This window comes from Geotrypetes seraphini, chromosome 8 (genome assembly GCF_902459505.1).
Source record: "Geotrypetes seraphini chromosome 8, aGeoSer1.1, whole genome shotgun sequence".
Lineage (NCBI taxonomy): Eukaryota > Metazoa > Chordata > Amphibia > Gymnophiona > Dermophiidae > Geotrypetes > Geotrypetes seraphini.
The window spans coordinates 52,764,206-52,787,563 of NC_047091.1; the positions used below are offsets into that span (position 1 = coordinate 52,764,206).

The window sequence follows — 23,358 nt, forward strand, 5'->3', positions numbered from 1 at the left end:
AATCAAATTTTTAATAAACTTGAAGTCATTGTCTGAACCTTAAAAAATATCTACCGTCCTCATTAGTCTCGCTCGCCCTCTGTAGAGTAGGATGGAGGGGGGGGAGTTTGGTTGATGTTACTCTTCTTTTGTCCATGCTTGTTGTATTATTGTATATGATGCATCATTTTTTGTTCTCTGCACCTTAGGGGTGTCTTTGCTGTTGTTTGCATCAATAAAAATTGTTTGAACCTAAAAAATATCTACTGTAATACTTTAATAATCCCTTTGCTAAATTCATACAGTGCACTCTAGGGGGAAGATTAAGTCATGTTTATCCAGTTGAGCAGCATTATTTTCTTTACAATGGTTTCCACAAACATCAGACTCTCTAATCGGGAGTTTCCCTGAAGGCCTCGCAAACCTTTTTACATTATCGCTTATTTATTTTGTGCACTGCTTCTTTTGTAATCAAATCAAAGCAGTTAACAAATGCAATTTTAAATAAATAAGAGAGCAGCGCCACAAAAATTTGACACAAAAGCAAACTATCAAGTGTACATTAAGGAGAAGCACGCAAACATTTTCGGACTTAAAAGAGAACATTCAGACAATATCTTTAAAAGACTACAAATAGCAGTTTTTACTTTATTATAAACTGCACTGAAGCTCTAGAAAAGGTTTCTAGATAAATAATAAATATCATAGGGTGTGCTAGCCGATTTAGCACGCACTAAATCAGCTAGTGCGCCTTAGTAAAAGATCCCCACATTCATATTTTAAGTTCCTTTAGAATTCTAGGTCGAGTGACTTTATGCTTTTTAGGGTAATTTGTCAGTTTGGTCTGTTCTAGATTTACACCAATTTGCTTCAGTTCCTCTGAATAATCACTTGCAATGATTCTGCTGTAATTATCTCCCTAATATATCCTCCCCCTCCCTTTACTAAACCGCGATAGTGGTTATTAGTGCAGGGAGCCGCGCGGAGCATTCAGCACGGCTCCCTGCGCTAATAACTGATATCGCGGTTTAGTAACAGAGGGGGGGGGGATATTTTGTAATGAAGATCAAAACAAATAATTCATTTTTCTTGTCTGATGACCTTATAAGAACAGCCTTATAAGAATAGCCTTATTGGGTGAGACCAAAAGTCCATGTAGCCCAGTAGCCCCTCCTCATGGTGGCCAATCCAGGTCACTAGCACCTGGCAAAAACCCAAATAGTAACAACATTCCATGCTACCGATCCAGGGCAAGCAGTGGTTTCCCCCATGTCTTTCTCAATAACAGACTATGGACTTTTCCTCCAGGAACTTGTCCAAACCTTTCTTAAAAACCAACTACGCTATCCGCTCCTACCACATTCTCTGGCAACGCATTCCAGAGCTTAACTATTCTCTAAGTGAAAAAAATATTTCCTCCTATATGGTGTATTGCACAGCTGCTCTACATGACTAGATTTTGTGAAGGCACAAAGAAAAATAGCTGACATTTGTGCAATTTCCCTTTCTAAAACAAAGTTCAGCACAATTATTAATTTTTTTTAATCAGAGGACAACATAATAGAGAAGCAAGAAAGGTCCCGTAGCTGCAGTTTAGCCCTATTTTAGGGTTGGGCAACCTGCGGCCTACCATTTGATTTTATGTGGCCCTGAGACTATAGGGTCCTTTTACTAAACTAAGATGAAAAGTGGCCATAGTGTGCCCTTTACACAGGTCTTTCCCAAGTATTAAGACCACTTTTTCTGTGCTGAAAAATGGCCAATTGATCCATTTTCTGATGTAATGGCCGTGTGCTAATTTTGCCATTAGCATGTGGGCATTAAAATTTTAAAATAATTAGCGCATGAGTACCTACCACCTCCTACCACTACTCTTCAACGTCTATATAGCTTCACTAGGCACGAAGCTAACCCAGCGAGGCATAAAAGTATTCAGCTATGCAGACGACTTCACAATCATAATCCCGTTCACAGCATCCCCCTCCGAAATCACCCCCATAGCAACTGAAGCGCTAAACACAATGGATCAATGGACCACAGATTTCAAACTGAAGCTCAATTCAGAAAAAACTAAATTCTTCATAGCCTCGCCTCACGCACAAAATACGACAATATCATTACACATTAACAATCTAAACTACCCCATTCAACCAATGATGAAGATTCTAGGAGTAACACTAGACCAAGGACTAACCATGAAAGACCACATAGACTCCTTAATCAAAAGAGGGTTTTTCACTCTCTGGAAACTTAAGTCCATTAAGGCGTACTTCCACACTTCAGCATTCAGAATCCTAGTACAATCCCTAATACTAAACCACCTGGACTATTGCAACATCACCCATCTGACAATCCCCCAGAAGTAAATGCAAAGACTACAACTGATACAAAATGCAGCAGTCAGGATGATTTTCGGGCTGAAGAAGTCAGATCACATAACCCCTTCCTACCGACTCCTACACTGGCTGCCGATGGAGACGCGCACGAAGTTCAAGCTAGGATGTCTCTGCTTCAAAGTATTAAATGGTCTAGCCCCAAAATACATCACAGACCTCTTCTCATTCCCAACCAATAGACATGAAAGAAAAACACACATGAAATTTGTCTCCCCACCGGCTAGAGCACAGTTCTTCAACCGCCGGTCCGCGGACCGGTACCGGTCCGCAGGAAATTTTTACCGGTCCACACAGGACCGGCAAGATTGACTCATTTGAACTTCCTGCCGGTCCGCGCAGGACCGGCAAGATCAGCATCGGAAGTGTGCGCTGGGCCGGAGAGATCTTGGGGAGCCTCCGACAGTGGCTTTCTCCCCTCTCTGCAGCTCTCCTTTACTTCCCAGCGCAGCGATTCACGAAGGCAGCCTCGGGGCTTTTGCTGAGTCGCGGCTGCCTCTGATGATGCAACTTCCTCTTTCCTCAGAGGCGGCGCGACCCAACAAAGGACCCGAGGCTGCCTTCGTGAATCGCTGCGCTGGGAAGTAAGAAGAGCTGCTGGGAGGGGAGAAAACCACTATCAGTCTGGGAAGCTGCTGGGCAGGGGAAAAAAGGGACAGCTGCTACTGGAGAGGGAGAAGGAGAGATGCTTCTGGGAGGGGAGGAAGGAAAGGAATCTGGGAAGCTGCTGGGCCAGGAAAAAAAAGGGACAGCTGCTACTGGAGAGGGAGAAGGAGAAGGAGAGATGCATCTGGGAGGGGAGGAGGGAAAGGAATCTGGGAAGCTGCTGGGCCAGGGAAAAAAAGGGACAGCTGCTACTGGAGAGGGAGAAGGAGAAGGAGAGATGCATCTGGGAGGGGAGGAGGGAAAGGAATCTGGGAAGCTGCTGGGCCAGGAAAAAAAAGGGACAGCTGCTACTGGAGAGGGAGAAGGAGAAGGAGAGATGCATCTGGGAGGGGAGGAGGGAAAGGAATCTGGGAAGCTGCTGGGCCAGGAAAAAAGGGACAGCTGCTACTGGAGAGGGAGAAGGAGAGATGCTTCTGGGAGGGGAGGAGGGAAAGGAATCTGGGAAGCTGCTGGGCAAGATAAAAAAAGGGACAGCTGCTACTGGAGAGGGAGAAGAAGGAGAGATGCTTCTGGGAGGGGAGGAGGGAAAGGAATCTGGGAAGCTGCTGGGCAAGGAAAAAAAGGTACAGCTGCTACTGGAGAGGGAGAAGGAGAGATGCTTCTGGGAGGGGAGGAGGGAAAGGAATCTGGGAAGCTGCTGGGCAAGGAAAAAAAGGGACAGCTGCTACTGGAGAGGGAGACGGAGAGATGCTGCTGGGAGGGGAGGAAGGGAAGAGAGTTACTGCTGGACAGGAGGAGGAGGGAAGGGAGAATGAAAAAAGGAAGGAAACAGCTGGCAGAGAGATTAGAGGAGGGGAAGGGGAGACACAGGCATGAGAAAGTAGAGAGATTGATGATAGGAAGGGGTCAGCAGAAAAATAAGCAGAGGGACAACGATGATAGATCTGGTGTAGGAGAGATAAAAATGAAGAGAGCAGTGAAGCTGGAATGAATCATGTAAATAGGAGAGAGGGGCACAAGCTGGATGGAAAGGGGAGAGGGACATAGAAGGGGGAGAGGACAGATAGTGGATGGAAGGGGCAGATGCTGGATTGAAGAGACAGAGAGGGCATACGCTGGAAGGAAGAGAGTGAAAAAAAGATTGAAAGCAGAAACCAGAGACGACAAAAGGTAGAAAAAAATAATTTTATTTCTATTTTGTGATTAGAATATATCAGATTTGAAATATATATCCTGCTAGAGCTGGTGTTAGACATAACTGGGGACTGCAAAACCCAGGCAGTGCTTCTTTAACTTTCAGCTGGCTTAGGGCGCTCTCTGACCAGGGGGCAGTTGCCCTAGTTGCACTCCCCTAAAACTATTCCTGTCATGTGTTACTTCAGTATTCTGTTAGCATGATATTTCTGTGTAGCATTCTGTAATAATTTGGCTTGTTCAGTTTTCTTGATAGTAGAGGGGATATATGTGAAGGGGAGGGGAGACAGGGGTTTTGTTGATCCTTGCTCTGAATTATTTGTATTTATAAAATGACAATTCTACAGAATATTGTTTCTTTTTATACTTTAATAAAATACATTCAATATAAAATCATAACTGAGGCTTGTGTGGATGGGATCAGATGATTTGTGGGGACCGAGCTCGCGGAGATGGGGCGGAAACGGGATTTTTAAATTTTAGTCCTAGTAGTTTGCCGGTCCACAAAATAATTATTTTTTTTCTGCCGGTCCACGGGTGTAAAAAGGTTGAAGAACACTGGGCTAGAGGGTGCAAATATAAGAGACACCATCAACAACTGCTATCATATCAAGCAGCCATATGGGGTAAAGACCTAGGAAAACTAATTGCGCACACAAACAACTATGAAGAATTCAGGAAACACCTAAAAACTTACCTATTCTTGAAATACCTAGGTAACGAACCGGAACATCAACCCCCCTCGTAACATCACCACATACCTGAACTTGCAAACTGTTAACCCCAACCCCTAATCACTAAATATGAACACTCTATTCAACTTACGGAACATTTCTACTTCTGTGTAAACAACTTGGCACTTCCTGGCCTTGCAACACACAAACTGACGTTAACATTATTAATGTTATCAGATGTACACTGCTATACTCTTTAATTCGTTGTACGAGATATTCACTGCTATACTCTTCAATTCGCTGTACGTAAAGTTTCTCTTTATTTTATTGTATTTACAGTTTCTTTTATTGTAAACCGCCTAGAAGTCACAAGATTGTTGGCGGTATATAAGAATAAAGTTATTATTATTATTATTATTATTATTTTGTAGGTAGAAAGGGCCCCCAGGCTAATCCTATGCTAATCAATTAACACATGGTAATGCTCCATGCGTTAACTGATTTGCACAGTCATGCCTACTCTCCACCCCCTACACATGCCCCCTTTAACAAAAATAAAATGTAATTTTTTGGGAAAGAATTTTAAAAACCATCTCTTACCTTCTAAGATTCTGCCAAAGGACTCGGGGCAGGTGGATGGGATGGGAAGAGTTAATTTATTCATCGCAACCCCATAGGCTATGGCTAGGGCATCAATCTCTCGATATGGCACTTCTCCGGTTAGTAATTCCCATAAAAGGACACCAAAGCTGCAACACGACACATGGGAGAAGTCAAAATTATTTTTATAAGTATATTCCCCTATACACTATTTAAACAGATTATGTATTATATATTACACTATAATAACAAACATTCATAAATAAACTCATAAAACAAATGATAGCATCTTTTACAGTTACCGTATTTTTTGGACCATAAGATGCACTTTTTCTACCCCCATAAAAAGGGGGGGGGCACATGGACCGTATACACCATGCAAACCCCCCCCCCCCCCCCGGTACCTTTTTAAAGTGGCGGTGGTCCAGTGTGGTCTCCTGCTGGATGGCTGCCTCTTTGCAGAGCGATGCACAATGCAGAAGCGCGACCTTTGCGCTGCCTCCCTAGTCCCGCACCGCTCTGTGATTGGCTGCAGTCAGTTACTCTTCTATGCAGTTACTGACTGCAGCCAATCACAGAGCAGTGCAGGACTAGGCAGGAAGCACAAAGGTCTTGCTCCTGTGTTGTGCACTGCTTTGCAGAGAAAGGCAGCCATCCATCAGGAGACCGTGCTGGATCACTGCTACTTAAAAAAGGGACTGGCGGTGGGGAGGGGGAGCTTCGGGCTGCAGGCTGCTTCTTCGGGCTGCAGGCTTCCCAGCACCAGACCACCAGACGCACGTAAGTGTAGAGGAGGATAAACCAAGAAAAAAATTCTGAACCCAATTTTTTTTTTTCTTCCTCTACAGTTGTGTGTGTCTTACGATCCGGTGCATCTTACGGGCTGAAAAATACAGTATATTCAGTTAAAATCATCTTTTTGATATAGCCTTCAATCCATAACCCCATTCCGCACTGCCTACCAACCTAGCCAGCGATTAACCGTTTCCCTTAACAGTATCCATAGCATCCTATTTGTTTGTCTGTTTAGATTGTAAGCCCCTTCGAGCAGGGACTGTCTTCTTTGTGACTCTGTACAGCGCTGTGTACGTCTGGTAGCGCTATAGAAATAATTACAATACAGAATGTACCGTTACTCCTGTGAATGTACTACTGTGACCCGTTCTGAGCTCTTGGGTAGAACGTAACATAAGAACATAAGCAGTGCCTCTGTTGGGTCAGACCAGAGGTCCATCATGCCCAGCAGTTCGCTTACGTGGCAGTCCATCAGGTCCAGGACCTGTATAGTAATCCTCTATCTATCCTCTATACCCTTCTATCCCCTTTTCCTTCAGGAAATTATCTAATCCCTTCTTGAACCACAATACCGTACTCTGTCCTATCACACCCTCTGGGAGCACATTCCAGGTGTCCACCACCCATTGGGTGAAGAAGAAGTTCCTAGCGTTGGCTCTGAATCTGTCCCCTTTTAATTTTTCTGAATGCCCTCTCGTTCTTGTAGTTTTGAAAGTTTGAAGAATCTGTCCCTCTCCACTTTCTCTATGCCCTTCATGATCTTGTAAGTCTCTATCATGTCTCCTTTAAGTTTCCGCTTTTCCAGTGAAAAGAGCCCCAGTTTCTCTAATCTTTCAGCATATGAAAGGTTTTCCATACCTTTTATCAATCGTGTCGCTCTTTTTTGGACCCTCTCGAGTATCGCCATATCCTTCTTAAGGTACGGCGACCAATATTGGACACAGTACTCCAGGAAATCAATCAATCAATCAGTAGTAGTGGTACATCAGCGTCAACAGTACTGCCACTATTAGAGACCATCAACGCTACTACTATCAATATACAGTGGTGCCTCACACAACGAACTTAATTGGTTCCAGGAGCAAGTTTGTTATGCGAAAAGTTCGTTATGTGAAACGCGTTTTCCCATAACAATACATGTAAAAAAAAATAATTCGTTCTGTAGCATAAAATATGCTAAGATGACATAAATAAAGATAAATTTTTTGTTATTATTTTTATCTCTGTCTGTCTTTCTGTCCCTCTCACTGCCCCTGTGTCTTTCTTTCTTTCTGTCTCCCTCCCTCCCGCTGTCTGTCTGTCATTTTTCCCAATTTCCCTGTGCAGCAGCATAAGGGGTTAGGGAGTTTCTCAGGCTGGCAAACTGTCTTCTCCTCTCCCTCTCTAATGCTCCTCCTATGCTTTCCTTTTCTGTTCTCTTCCTCCTTCACCATCCCCTCCTCTTTGTCCAATCTCTCTCTCTCTGCTTCTCTCCTCCTCTCTGATTTTCTTCTTCTACCTTGCCTCTCCTCCACCCTCTGATGCTCGTCTCTCCTGATTCCCCCCTCTGGTGCTGGCCGACTCGTGGCTGGCACCCATTGGCTGCTGTGCGCGAGACCTGCCAGCGGCCGGATGCAATGGGAAGCAGTCATCTGTTGGAGGCTGTAGTCGGGAGTCAGCGCCGTTAAAGCTGGTGGTTCTGCTTAGAAAGAACCACGCGCCTGTTTGAAAACTGTCACGCCGCTGGAGCCGGGAGGCGACAGAGAGCAACCGTTGCCAATCCAGCGCGTCTCTCCCCGTCTCCTTCCTATGCGCGCATGCTCGCTCTCAGGCCTCCCCTCCCCACCCCACCATCCTAACTCATACCTGAGGCCGTCCACCACCAACACCACTTCCGCAGCTCGCTCGCGCTTCGATACCCCGTCCCCTCTGACGCGGGCCGCCTCGCTGGAAACAGGAAGTGTTTGGGGGGGAGGGCTAGATGCTGGATAATCGGGGGAAACAAGTGAGAGAGGGCAGTTAAGCGCAGTGCCTGCGCGGAAGGATGCAGCTCGGGCGACTTCGTTGTGTGAAACGAAGTCCGTTGTACGAATCAAGACAAGAAGTTCGTTGTGCGCAGCGTTCGCTGTGCGAGGCGTTCATTATGCGAGGCACCACTGTATATATATATATATATATTTATATATATATATTTTTTAATCACTTTTGTAATTCAGCAAAGTAAATTTGTGAAGCAGTAATTTGCTGTCACTTTTTTCAGAATGGAGAGAATAAAGTTATGTTCTTCTGGTGTTTTAATTCAGTTTCCTATTGAGTTGCTGACATCATCAACCAAGGGATTTGGGAAAAGGAAGGCAGGGATAGGCTACTGTGACAGCTTATCAATTAGCTTCAACATGATTGGGGAAAATGTCTTATGCCTCTGCCTTCTCCACTTCTCTAAATGTTTCTGAAGTATCTAGCCCAATAAGCACTATTGCAGAGGTGCTTGAAAAAAATAAGGTGTGGTAGAGCTTTTTACTACAGGCCAGTGAGGTAAATGCTCCAATTCTCATTCAATTCCTTTGAGCATTGGAGCATTTACCTTGATGGCCCGTGGTATAGCGCTCTACTGCGTTTACCTACACATGACAACAAATGCACATCCCCAGATCATATCCAACATATTTTTGCTTATCCCCTTCCTTTACAAAGCCGTCCTAGTGTTGTTAGTGCCAGCCACGGTGGCAACAGCTCAGACGCTCATAGGAATTCTATGAGTGTTGGAGCTGTTACCACAGTGGCCGGCAGTAAAAATGCTAGCACGACTTTGTAAAGCAGGGGGCTACTTAGGAGTAATTTTACTAATTTGTGACATAAAAAGGCCTTAGCAGTCTTACACGGGACTTTCCATTAAAGCCATTATTACCATAGCCTTAAAATCACCTATTTTCTATAAGTGGAACCTTGGTTTGCGAGCATAATTCATTCCAGAAGCATACTCCTAAACCAAAGTGCTCGTATATCAAAGTAAGTTTCTCCATAGGAAGTAAGGGAAACTCAGATGATTGGTTCCACATCCAAGCAGAGATCAGCTGCAGGCTCTTCCAGCACCGGCAAGTCCTGTGGGTTGGTGCTGCAAGCCAGCGCCAGATCACGGTATGGGTTTGGGCAGGTGATGCCGGTTCTCGGGGGTGGGGGCTCACAAATCGAGTCAACGCTCGGTGTGCAAGGCATGATTTGCTAGAGTGTTTTGCTTGTCTTGCAAAACACTTGCAAACCACGTTACTCGCAAACCAAGGTTTGACTGTATGTAAATATATATACAGTGGTGCCTCACACAACGAACTTAATTCGTTCCAGGAGCAAGTTTGTTATGCGAAAAGTTCGTTATGTGAAACGCGTTTTCCCATAACAATACATGTTAAAAAAAATAATTCGTTCTGCAGCATAAAATATGCTAAGATGACATAAAAAAAGATAAATTTGTCAAAATGGTGAAAATGGTGGTCTTGCTGAGGCCAAACTCTTTGACAAGGTCACACTGTTTTACCCCACATTCACTCCTTCTAATTATTTCCCGTTTCATTTCAACAGAAATCACCTTCCTGCTTTTTTTAGAAGCCATGATATATAAAAAATATTGAGTTTATCTTAAAAGGATGACTGTATACAGTGAGAGAGGGCAGTTAAGCGCAGTGACTAACGACTGCCTGCAGTGCCTGCGCGGAAGGATGCAATACATCGGCAGCTCGGGCGATTTCGTTGTGTGAAACAAAGTTCGTTGTGTGAAACGAAGTTCGTTGTGTGAAACGAAGTTCGTTGTGTGAATCAAGACATGAAGTTCGTTGTGTGCAGCGTTCGTTGTGCGAGGCGTTCGTTATGCGAGGCACCACTGTACTCCATCAGTACCAAAAATACAAACATTTACTGCAAACAGCAGTACCAGCGATTGATTTATTGCTCTTCTATGCTGCTTTTGTTGTGGCTTAAAGACAAAGTCAACAGTGTGGTTGACATGAGCGACAGCGCTTACATTGGCACCAACGCAGACACTACAATTGTTAAGAGAATATCAGAAATACAATGCCAAATACTCCACTATGAACTGCATTGTCACAATTAGAAACCATCAATATTTCTACTACAAATACCATCAAATTTCATCACGAAAGATAGAAACATAGAAACACGATGACAGATAAAGACCATATGGCTCATTTAGTCTGCCCATCTGCAGCATCCACTATCTCTTCTTCTCCCTATTGGCCAAGGCTCTTAACATTTGCATTTCCTCTTTCTATAGGCTAAGACTCTTTGCACCTGCATTGTGAGGTCATAGAGCTGCCTTCCGCAGTAACCATTATCTCTTTCTCTCTCTGAAAGATCCCACGTGCCTATCCCAGGCCCTCTTGAATTCAGACAGAGTCTCTGTCTCCCCCACCTCTTCCAGGAGACTGTTCCACGCATCTACCACCCTTTCTCTAAAAAAGTATTTCCTTAGATTACTCTGTAGCCTATCACCTCTTAACTTCATCCTAGGCCCTCTCATTGCAGAGTTTCTTTTTAAATGAAAGAGACTTGACTCTTGCGCCTTTACGTTACGTAGGCATTTAAACGTCTCTATCATATCTCCCCTCTCCCGCCTTTCCTCTATATAATATCTTTATTAATTTTCCAAACTAATGTTGTGCAAATCAAACAATTTCAAAATACATAATATTGCATGAAATGCACATTACACTTATAGATATTAATGAACTATTATTCCCCCAACCAAATAATCAGAAAGAAGATACCTACAAGAAACTATCCATATGTCCCCTGACAAATACAAATGCAAACCCTTCCCCTTCCCTCAATGTGATTTCTGAAAGGTCAACAAAATAACAAATTATCATTCTTTACAATACTTAGCCAATGGTTCCCAAACATACATAAATTTCTTGTATTGTCCCTGTTGTATAGCCATTGAACGTTCCATTTTGAAAATATAACACAGTAATTCCCACCAGAATGTATAATTCAACCTATCCCAGTTCTTCCAATTCTTCATAATGAGTTGAATGGCAACCCCTGTCATTATTAAGAGAAGTTTATTATTTCCTCTAAAGTATACAGAATGAGATCTTTAAGTCTATCGCCATCCGTCTTATGATAAAGATCACGGACCATTTTAGTAGCCTTCCTCTGGACCGACTCCATCCTTTTTATATCTTTTTGAAGATATCAACAATACCATCAGCATCTCTACAGAGCGTCAGCACTAAACGCATGGCAACATCTGCACTGTTACCACCAACACACAAATTTCACCAAGAATATTAACAGTGCCATCAACCTGGAGCAATATCAGCATCCACAACGCCACCATCATTAGAGACTAATAGTACCATTACTACTAGATATCAATATTATTCCTACCAAAGTCAGAAGAACCGTTAAACTTGTTACATTTTTCCGGGACTTGCTGCATCTTTGTATGTAGAACCAACATTTCAGCCATCATGCTGTGGCTGAAACGCTGGTTCTACCGACAAAGATACAGCAAGACCCAGAAAACTACAACGAACATGATGCCAGCTGCAGAAGCCTAAGAAAACATACATTTATTTATAGTATCTATAGTATTTGACATGCAGCTCCTGATTGGTAAGGCCCGACTTTAGTGCAGGAAGAGGCGGTCGGAGCGTACAGTGAGTGATTTCCTTCTGGCTGCTCTCTCCTGCCTCTCCAGCTGTCCTCTCCAGTCTCCCCCATGAAAAACCGTATTTGCGGTTTTTCAAGATTCGCGGGGGTTCCTGGAATGGAACCCCCGCAAATTTCAGAGGAGTACTGTACCACTGCCTAAGTGGTTTACATTCAGGCACTCAAGCATTTTTTTCCCTATCTGTCCCAGTGGGCTCACACTCTATCTAATATACCTTGGGCAATGGGGGATTAAGTGATATGCCCAAGGTCACAAGGAGCAGCTTGAGATTTGAACCCACAACCTCAGGGTGCCAAAGCTGTAGCTCTAACCACTGCGCCACACACTCCCCATTAAACTGTCAATTCTTACTTCAAAACCGATAACAACTGCATTATGATCCATGGAATATATCTGTAGCAATGCCACAAACACAGGGACCTAATCAGAAGCTTTTTTTTTTTTTGGGGGGGGGAGGGGAGCCTGGAGGTGAACTGGTAAAAAAGGTGAACTGGTAAAGGCAAGCATTTCCTCTCATTCACTTCAAACCCCCCCTCTCCCCCATCCCTTGGGTCATATACAGTAGACTCTCAGTTAACCAGCACCCATAGGGATTGATAGATGCCGGATAAATGTAGTTCCTGGTTGCTTGAGAGTTACTATTAAAAATAGGCTGAATTAATACTATACCCCATACTATGCCACATCATAAATTGTTCCAGACAAACTACCGGACATGTGGTAGGCAAAGCATGGGCGTGCCAAGTATGCCAGGTATGGCGTGCCAAGTTTACACTTAAATAACCACCAAAAATGTATTTTATTTTCATATTTATTTAAAGTATTACAGTATTTCTTAGATTTTTTTCTGGTTGCTTGAGAGTTCTGGTTAATTGAGTTCCGGTTAACAAAGAGTCTACTGTATTTGCTGGCTGGGATGCTCAGTTCAAATACATTAACTGAGCATGTGCAGAAGTGCCAGCATCATTGGCTAGAGCAGCCACTATTGCCAGTATAATTGCGGAAAGGGGTGTTCAGACCTCTAAGGCCCCTCTAAGGACCTCTAAGGACCACCATCATCAACAAAAACTGCATGCCCAACATCAATATAGTCCATACCATCTACATCATCAACTTTAGAGGAGAGCACCATCCCCATCTCCACCAACATTATAGATAAGCAGCTGCACCAAACCATCTTTCCCACAGCACTAGCATCTAGATCCACGCCACCATCAGCAGACAATGTTAACCTCATTAGTGATTACCAGTAATTTCAATAGCATACAAAGTCAGCAAAAGCATCTAACAGACATTCCTACAATTCGCAATAACATCAGTAGTAGAGAATGAGACGGGAACAAATTTGTCCCCGTCCCCGCAGGAACTCAATTTCCCCATCCCGTCCCTGTGAATTTTGCAGCTGTCCCTGTCCCATTCCTGTAAGCCAGGGGTGTCAAAGTCCCTCCTCGAGGGCCGCAATCCAGTCAGGTTTTCAGGATTTCTCCAATGAATATGCATGAGATCTATTAGTATACAATGAAAGCAGTGCATGCAAATAGGTCTCATGCATATTCATTGGGGAAATCCTGAAAACCCGACTTGATTGCGGCCCTCGAGGAGGGACTTTGACACGCCTGCTGTAAGTGCTGCCTTAATCGCACAAGCCTCGAGCACTTATGATTTTAAAGGGTATGAGGCTTGTACAGAAGAGGATGGAGCTTTCAGGAATGGGGCAGGGGCAGGAAAAGAACTCACGGGGACAGGATGGGAAAATGACTACCTGCGGGGAAGGGGAGAAATTTGCACCCATGTCATTCTCTAATCAGTAGAAACTGAAAAAACCCGAGAAAAAATGGGAGCTACAATAATCGAAGAACTAGAAAAGACTCCCAAACCCCAAGATAAAAACTGTAGTCGGGGGTAGAGACCACTACGCAAAGAGAGGGGAAGGAACTAACGTGTTCCACTATAAATAACCTTAAGAAAAAATAACTCAAAATTGTAAAGAGAGCCCTCAGTCACACAGCCACCTCCCACAGGAGGCAAAGGCTGTCACTGGCTTACACCAACAGGTGTCAACTGTGAAACATCCTAGGGCTCTCTAGTGAAATTTAGTGCAAAATAACACAAACAGTGCTTAAAGTGCTTTATGTTTTAAATTTTTAAATTCCCCACTCTATGTGAGTAGTCTCTACCCCTGATACAGGGGGGTTAGAAAAAAACAAGTGTCCAATTTCAACCAGCGAAAAGAATGAAGGTACTTAGCTTCTTCAGAAAGGCGATCAGCGTATCACCACAGTCCTACGGGACTCCGTTTCGGGGGAGTACTCCCCCTTCTTCAGGAACAGCTGACGCTAGGCAGGAGCCGATCAATCTTGGGGCTGCTGCTTGAAGGCAATAGAAGAAAATGGCCATTTTCTTCTATTGCCTTCAAGCAGCAGCCCCAAGATTGATCGGCTCCTGCCTAGCGTCAGCTGTTCCTGAAGAAGGGGGAGTACTCCCCCGAAACGGAGTCCCGTAGGACTGTGGTGATACGCTGATCGCCTTTCTGAAGAAGCTAAGTACCTTCATTCTTTTCGCTGGTTGAAATTGGACACTTGTTTTTTCTAACCCCCCTGTATCAGGGGTAGAGACTACTCACATAGAGTGGGGAATTTAAAAATTTAAAACATAAAGCACTTTAAGCACTGTTTGTGTTATTTTGCACTAAATTTCACTAGAGAGCCCTAGGATGTTTCACAGTTGACACCTGTTGGTGTAAGCCAGTGACAGCCTTTGCCTCCTGTGGGAGGTGGCTGTGTGACTGAGGGCTCTCTTTACAATTTTGAGTTATTTTTTCTTAAGGTTATTTATAGTGGAACACGTTAGTTCCTTCCCCTCTCTTTGCGTAGTGGTCTCTACCCCCGACTACAGTTTTTATCTTGGGGTTTGGGAGTCTTTTCTAGTTCTTATTCTCTAATCAGTAGCACTACTATACCTGTTAGTAACACCACCATTATGGCCTAGTGATAGAGCTTCTTCCTCTGCAACCAGAGGTTGTGTGATCGAATCCTAGGGCTGCTCCTTGTGACCCAGGGCAGGTTACTTAATCCTCCATTGCCCCAGGTACAAAATAACATAACATGCATTTTTATTTATGTATCACAAAAGCTTTTCAGTTCTATGGAGTTTACAAAAGAGTTTACTAAAGTCAGTGAGCTCCAACATAACTTGGACAAGGGGTTAACATTGGAGTTTACAAGGAGGTAGCAATTGTAGAAACTGGCCCATGCCAGAGTGTTACCACATAGCGTGGCATGAACGGTTGGACATTAGAAATTTACAAAGAGGTAAAATAAGTATCTGTGTATATATAAACCGTTGTCAATGTGTTTGTATAACTACACAAAAGGCGGTATTCAAGTCCCGATCTCTTTTCTTTCTTTAATAGCTATTAAAGAAAGAAAAGAGATCATCCGAAATCTCCTATAGTATATCATCCGAAATCTCCTATAGTATATCATCCGAAATCTCCTATAGTACCAACACCAACTATTACATTGCTATTGTCAACACAAACAACAGCACTAACAAGTATACTTGTACATCTCCCACCACCACCACCACAACCAATATTCAGTCTGTGACAGTCACCGTTTTCAACAGCACTAACTGCCACTGGCAGAATTAGGCCCAGAGCCGGCACCCATCTGGGTACCAGATCCTGAATATCCAGGTGTTACCAATACGAGAGTGCCATATAACTAATCAGACACAGATAGGACTCCATTATATGTGGTCTAACATGCTCGCTAGTTTTGTGGGCACTGGCACTGGATTTCTGAGGTGCCTGGGTGACTTCTAGGTCTTCCCCGACTCCATTCCCGGATTTTCCCCCCCCCCCATACTATTTTTGCCGCACTGACTTTGTGAAGACGCCAACACGAAATGCACTTGTGATTACGTTTTTCCCAAGATTTGCATTGTAATTGAAATCAGCATTTTGTTACTTGATTGTCCCCTGAGGAAGAACATAACATAAGAACATAAGAATTGCCGCTGCTGGGTCAGACCAGTGGTCCATCGTGCCTAGCAGTCCGCTCATGCGGCGGCCCTCTGGTCAAAGACCAGCGCCCTAACTGAGACTGAAAGGTCACTTTGGGCAGCCAAAATACCTAGAGACTTGAAGAAGGCACAGATAGTTTATTAGCAGACGTATGCGACTCCCGAGCTCCAAGCTGGCTTCAGAAGTGCCGAAAACAGGACGTTACAGAGATATTTATACATTCTTCTGGCTATACAACTGAATTCTAGAAAAAACTTTTCACGTGTTACTTTACTTAACAATCATTGGTCCTCAGCTCACACTAGCAGGTCACTTATCTAGGCCCTGCAGTCTTTCTGTTGCATGTCGTTTATGCTGAGATAGCCATAAGAAGTTAGAATGTCCAAGCTAACACCCAAGGCAGGCAGGCTAGAACATGAGATAAGTTAGGTCTGCAGCTAAACATAATTCAGCATTTTATTAAAGAGAAAACTTAGTTCAACACTTAGGAAAACCAGTCCCAGACTCCTTCAGTACTTGGAAAACCAGTCCCAGACTCCTTCAAGACTAGTCCTACCTACGTACGTTCTGGTTTAGCAGGAACTTGTCTAACTTTGTCTTGAATCCCTGGAGGGTGTTTTCCACTATGACAGACTCCGGAAGAGCGTTCCAGTTTTCTACCACTCTTTGGATGAAGAAGAACTTCCTTACGTTCGTACGGAATCTATCCTCTTTCAATTTTAGAGAGTTCCCTCTCGTTCTCCTTACCTTGGAGAGGGTGAACAGCCTGTCCTGTCTACTAAATCTATTCCCTTCAGTACCTTGAATGTTTTGATCATGTCCCCTCTCAATCTCCTCTGTTCGAGGGAGAAAAGGCCCAGTTTCTCTAATCTTTCATTATACAGCATCACACATTGCCGAAACTTGGATCCTAGTTGGGACTTCTTTTGTAAGATCTGAGCACTGGATTTCTGAGGTGCCTGGGTGACTTCCAGGTCTGCCTCGACTCCATTTCTGGATTCCCCCCAAACTATTTTTGCCGCATTGACTTTTGACGACGCCAACACGATACGCACTTGTAATTATGTTCTTCCCAAGATTTGCATTGTAATTGAAATCTGCATTTTGTTACTTGATTGTCCCCCGAGGAAGGCATCCCACATTGCCGAAACTTGGATCCTAGTTGGGACTTCTTTTGTAAGATCTGATTCCAAGTCAAGCAATCCTATTGGACTTTATGCCCAAGTACTATTTGGACTTTATGATAATAAATGGAACTGTTGGTTGATACATACATCTTGCATGCCTTTTCTGTTTGCTTGGTATATATTGAGGCAAGTTTTTGTCTTTTCTCTCGTTTGACCAATATAAGAGTACCATATAACCATATCAGACAGAGTTAGGATTACATTATATGTGATCTAACATGCTCACTAGCTTTGTGGGTACTGGCACTAAGGTGCCTGGGTAACTTCCAGGTCTGCCCCAAATCCATTCCCCGCTCCCCCACCCTCCCTAATACTAATATTAATGGCATTGTCCAGTTAAATGCTGTTAAATATTATGGCTGGCTGGCCAGCACAATTTAATCAGACAAGAGCCTCTTCTATCTGGTTAAATTGTTTGGAATATTGGGACCACAACAGTAGCATCAGCACTACCAACATCAAGACCATCAACACAACTACAGAATCATCACAATAGAATCAATAGAATGACCACAACCATCAATACCACCATGTTTCACATCATCAACATCAGCATCAACATGAACACCCTAATTCAGGGGTAGGCAATTCCAGTCCTCAAGAGCTGGAGCCAGATCAGGTTTTCAGGATATCCACAATAAATATGCATGAGATAGATTTGCATCTCAAGGAGGCAGGGCATGCAAATCCATCTCATACATATTCATTGTGGATATCCTGAAAACCTGACCTGGCTCCGGCTCTCGAGGACTGGAATTGCCTATCCCTGCCCTAATCAAAACTAATAGCACTATCTTCAACACCGACAAAAGTCCCACCATCTCCACTAGAAACGTCACCTCTTACCTCCAGATGTCACTGCTTTTTGAGAAGAGAGACAGTTTGATAACTTCTGGTGCCATCCAGGCATAGGTGCCTGCGGCACTCATTTTGGTGGTCTTATGCCACTCTCTTGCTAGGCCAAAATCAGTAATCTTCAGGGTCTTGTTGGAGAGGTCGTCATTCTCTATCTTCTCAAGAATGAGAACTGGAAGACAAAAACATTGGCAAACACCTCAATGAAAGCTGTCGTATAACTGCTGCTGTATAGTTGGAGAATTATTTTATTTCTCTCCTCAGGTCTCTTTCTCTCTGGAGCAGGGGTTCTCAACCCAGTCCTTGGGACATACCAAGCCAGTCTGGTTTTCAAGATATCCACAATGAATATTGCATGAGATAGCTATGCACGTACTGCTTCCATTGTATGTAGATCTACTTCCTGCATATCATCAGTGACGTAGTAAGGGGGCAGGGGGGAAACCACCCCAGGTGCCATCTTGGTGGAGGTGCTGGCACCTTTGCCCGCCCACACCACACTCACGCCCTCCCTTCCCCATTTCCCGTACCTCTTTAAAATCTTGCCAGCGCGAGCAACTATTCTGGCCTGCCTTCCTGTGAAATCACTTCCAGGTCACAGGGCCAGGAAGTGATGCCAGAGGGAAAGCCAATGCCAGCATAAGCAGCATGCTGGAGAAACTGCTCGTGCTGGCAAAGATTTAAAGAGGTACATGGGTGGGAAGAGAGGGCACAAGTGTGGCATAGAGGTACGGAAGGAGCAGGGAGGAGCCACCATCCCACGTGCTTCCTACCCTTGCTATGCCACTGCATATCATTATGACTAGATGGGTGTATCTTGAGACTAGGTTGAGAACCTCTGCTCTAGAACAAGCTCTTCAGAATCTATGGATTAATCAGGACAAACTAGTCACACATTTAAACAGATTTTGGCATGCTGATGTACAGTCAGTGGAGAACAGCTGGGCTGTCTTTAATCTTGGTCAGACTTGAGTTTGTCAACAATCCACAGGTATAAACATTCTCCACACAAAATTTAGTTTCTTTCTACCTGACTGGAAATGAATACAGTCTAGCCTACATCAGTTATGTTGGGTCTGTAACCACCCACAGTTTTAGTTACGAGGTATCCATAGCATCTTTGATGGCTGTGTTGTACAACATCCATCAATAGTTTCCAATAGACTGTTTCCAAGTCATGGAGGAGACTTATCAGAATTATTTATTTATTTAGCCCGTCCTCCCAAAGGAGCCCAGAACGGGTTACAGGAGTACATTCATAGTATGGGTAGGACAAACTTTAGCGAGACATAGACTCTTCAGCATTTAAAGCATGAACAAAGGGGTTCAGATTACAGCAATTACAGTGTAGAGATAACATGCAGACTTTACAAATACAGACTTAGTGGACATAGGGTGGTTTAAATTGCAGCATTTCCAGTGTAGATATACTAGGAAGTGAAACAGCTTTCTTTGCAGGTGGGTGCATCTTTGTTGTCAGAGAAAAGTGGTATCAATTTGTGGTGGCATGCGAGTTTTAGCGAGATTCCATTTTGGTATATTAGGTGGTATCTTTGGGATTCTATCCGTCCGGGGTGTAGACGTGGGTCTTCAAGGAGATAATTTAGCATATATGCAAATACTGTGCCCATATTTTGTCCTGTGCACATTTTCATAATGGAATTGCGCAACTACCTCCATTTTGAAAATTACCCCATGGAATTTATGCACCTATATTTATACCAGCTTTGACCGCATGTTGCATAACAGAAGGAGGGGCAAGGCTGAGGAAAGAGTGCCTACACCGGATGAAGACAGTGTGGCTTTGATGCTGGCAATTATACTGGAAAGGTTTGTGATCCTGGGAGGGGAGAATTAACTGAAGCACAGACAATCTTTGAAGAGGTAACGGAGGGAGGGTTCTGACCTATAATAATGGAGTTCTTTTTGGTTTCTTCTTCTAAGCATTGTTTTGCTTGTACACTGGGTTTGCCGTTGGTAATTAGCTAGCATATTAAGTTTAATAAAGCTGTAAAATCTGCACGGCTTCCAATGTGTGAGAAAAGGGGTGTTGTGCATGTGAGTTGGAGAAGAGATCCAGATGCATGTGACTTGGCATATCTGGTTCTAGTTCATAGTTAACCTGAAAAATCTGTAACTTCATGGAATGCAGGGCATGTCAGGGACACTGGAACATCAAGGCATTAAAGGCAAGTGCTCCAAAGTGCTTATTTATTAAACTACACAATAGAGAATGACACAGGGACAAATTTTTTTCCTGTCCCCGTGGGAACTCTTTTCCCCATCCCATCCTGGAGAGTTCTTTTTCCTGTCCCTGCCCTATTCCTGCAAGCTCCGTCCTCATCTGCACAAGCCTCAAACACTTTAAAATCATAAATATACGAGGCTTGTGCGGTTAAGGCAGAGCTTACAGGAATGGGGCAAGGACAGGGACAAAACTTGCGGGGACGGGGCAGGGAAACTGAGTTTCTACGGGGACAAATTTATCCCCGTGTCATTCTCTGCTACACAAGCTGTTGACTGTTAGCATGCATTAAGTGCCACAGTGCCTTAGCAATTAACACAGTCATTTCCATATTAACAGTGAAGATGTAACATGGAGAATGGGAGAGAACCAGTAGCATAGTGAGGGTGGGAGGCGCCCCCCTCGCCCTCTTCTCTGCCCCCCCTGCCGCGCGTGATCCCCTTCCCTTGCACCTGCTTTGTATCCCACGGCGCAAGCAGCATCTCTAGTTTGCTGCCCGCGCCAGCTTCGGCTCTCCCTCTGATGTCACTTTCTAGTCGCGGGACCCGGAAGTAGCGTCAGAGGGAAGCGCCAAGGCCAGCGCGAGCAGCAAGTTGGAGCTGCTGCTTGCGCCAGTGAAGTGCTAGAGGTACAGTGGCAGTAACTGAAGGCACGCACGGGGTGGGGGAGGGGGAAGGAACGGGGGGGGAGAGGGTGGAGAGGAGCAAAGGTGCTGGTGCCCCCACAAAGACGGCACTCAGGGAGAGGACGGAGCCTTACAGTTAATGTGGAAGTCGTTATAGCATAATAATGTCACCTCAATAGGTCTTGATAAAGCACTGTTAGGGAAATGCTCAGAATGCCGGTGAGGTAGGGAACAGCGCCGGAAAATACCACAGGAACAGTGCAGAAAATAACTTCCCAATGCTCAATGCTAATAGCATGCAAATTATATGTGTGCTGTTAGAACTGAGGATTGAGAAGTTAAAGGAGAGGAACGCGCCTGTTGCATGCGCAGAAGAGTTATGTTGTAAGCACAGCTCTTGTGTGCGTGCCCAGGCAAACCAGGAAGTGAAGCACCACCGTCCTTCTATGCCTTTAAAAAGAAGATTTTCTCTTTTTTTTTCTCTCGAAAAACATATTTAAGTGCAGAAAACAGGTGCCAACGTGTGCTTCCGCTTTCTAGTTTGCCCTGAGTCGCACAAATTCATCTCTCACTACCAGCGCTTAGGGGCTTGCATTAGCTTCCTTTCTGCTTCCAAATAAAATAAAAATATGCATATTTTAAAGAAAGAACCATGGGAAATCCTCTCTTCAAACACCATAATGCCTGCTGAAACCTGGTGTTATTTTTTTTTTTTTAGCAATAAGGTGACCTTGTTTGTGCACTTTTCTCTGAGAATTAGGAAATGACATCATTAGCAAATTTTCTTATATTTCATTGGGGTTTAATAAGCATTAAGCCAAATACAATAGCTAATGAAACCATAATCTCAGCAATCAGACCCATTAAAACCCCATCCCTTCTATCTCCCCCAAATATTCCCTCCCTTCCACAAAAGACATTTATTTATTTCTAAAATTTACAGACCGCCTATTCCTAAGCGGTTAACAATAAAACATTCACAATAGTTCCAGACACTGTACATAAAAACATCTTCAATTACAGCACAATCACATATTAGCAGTATCCCTCAAAAACATGTCCATCTTAGCAAACAAAAACAGCATTAAACTGGATATAAACTAAATATCATCATATTATCAACAAACTATTCCAGAGCCATTTTGAGCCATTCATGGCCTTAGGCTCCTTCCACTGCATCCCAAGATGCATTAAGGAAAGGGCCATCATTCTAAAGAGGTGGTCCTATCGGCAGGAGAGAGTGGGATGTTGTTAGGAGGGATGGAAGGGTCTGAGAACAGCCACTCCAGGCAGGACTCCAGGAAACCGGCTCATCTGATAGGGATTCCCAAGCCTACTGTTTTTCCCCCTCTTTGGGTGGTGGGAGGAGGTCATGACCACTGGGGGAGTGAGGGTCATGCCTTAAACCCTTCAGTGGTCATCTTGTCAGTTTGGTCACCTATGGGGCACTTAGACCTATTTTACTTTGGTCTAAGACCCCATGAGTAAGTTCCACCTAGGATGTCCTGGAAAAGCTTCAGTTATTGCTTCAGGACGTCCATGTTTAAGCCCTCCCAACATGCCCCTTTGAGCTCTGGAGGCACAGCAGAAAGTTGGTTTTGATTATTGACACTTGTACGTCCCTGCTATTAGGACATCCAAGTTACGTCAGCTTGCATAGAGAAATCGCTGATTCCAAGCGTTTATAAAGAAAATTGCTGATTCCCAGCACTTTCTTCACCGTGTTCTGCCTCTCCTTAAGGAACAAGCCAGGTCTCCCACCATGTTATTCGCGGTTTCACCATATTCACAATGGTTTTTAATAGAAAACAGTGAATAACATATGAAAAAGTTATACGCGTTTTTTCTGTATTCGCATCTGTTAATCGCCAATCACAGCGGAGAAGTGTATTATATTATGGGGACTCCTCTGTCCATATTAGGGAAAGGGAAATGGGGACTTGTATACTGCCTTTTTTGTTGGCTTTGGTATTCAAAACTGACCTTCAAAGTGGTGGGCCTGGAGGATTAAGTGACTTGCCCAGAATTCCTATGAGCGTCAAAGCTCTTACCGCTACAGTTTTGTAAAAAAAAAAAAAAGGGGAGGTATTTATTTGGTTTTATATCCCATGCGCCCAGGAGAGCTCAGAATGGGTTACAAATTTACATATATAACAAAGCATGGTATAACATGACAAACATGGTATGGTGTGACATAGCATGACAAGCATTGTATGATAACATAGGATGACAAACATAGCATGGCAGACAACAGAATTAGAAAAGGTTCAAGAGTGACCAAAATGATTAAAGGGGATAAAACTACTCCCATAAGAGGAAAGGCTTAAGGAGGTTTCTTTGTCTTGGAAAAGAGACTGTTGAGGAGGAGATAACATAGTAGCATAGTAGATGACGACAGATAAAGACACGAATGGTCCATCCAGTCTGCCCAACTTGATTCAATTTAAATTTTTAAAATTTTTCCTTCTTAGCTATTTCTGGGTAAGAATCCAAAGCTCTACCCAGTACTA

At 43.8% G+C, this 23,358-nt stretch overlaps 1 protein-coding gene across 3 annotated transcripts in view; it reads right to left on the minus strand.

Moving 5' to 3' along the window:
• MAP3K10 (mitogen-activated protein kinase kinase kinase 10) overlaps nt 1-23,358 on the minus strand; it is a 165,892-nt gene that overhangs the window by 88,550 nt on the left and 53,984 nt on the right. For all 3 annotated transcript variants that reach the window (XM_033956249.1, XM_033956250.1, XM_033956248.1), the window contains exons 3-4: nt 17,970-18,150; nt 5,447-5,595 (exon numbers count right to left, since the gene is read on the minus strand). In XM_033956249.1, coding sequence (XP_033812140.1) covers nt 5,447-5,595; nt 17,970-18,150 — 330 coding nt within the window. The remainder of the gene's footprint in view (nt 1-5,446; nt 5,596-17,969; nt 18,151-23,358) is intronic.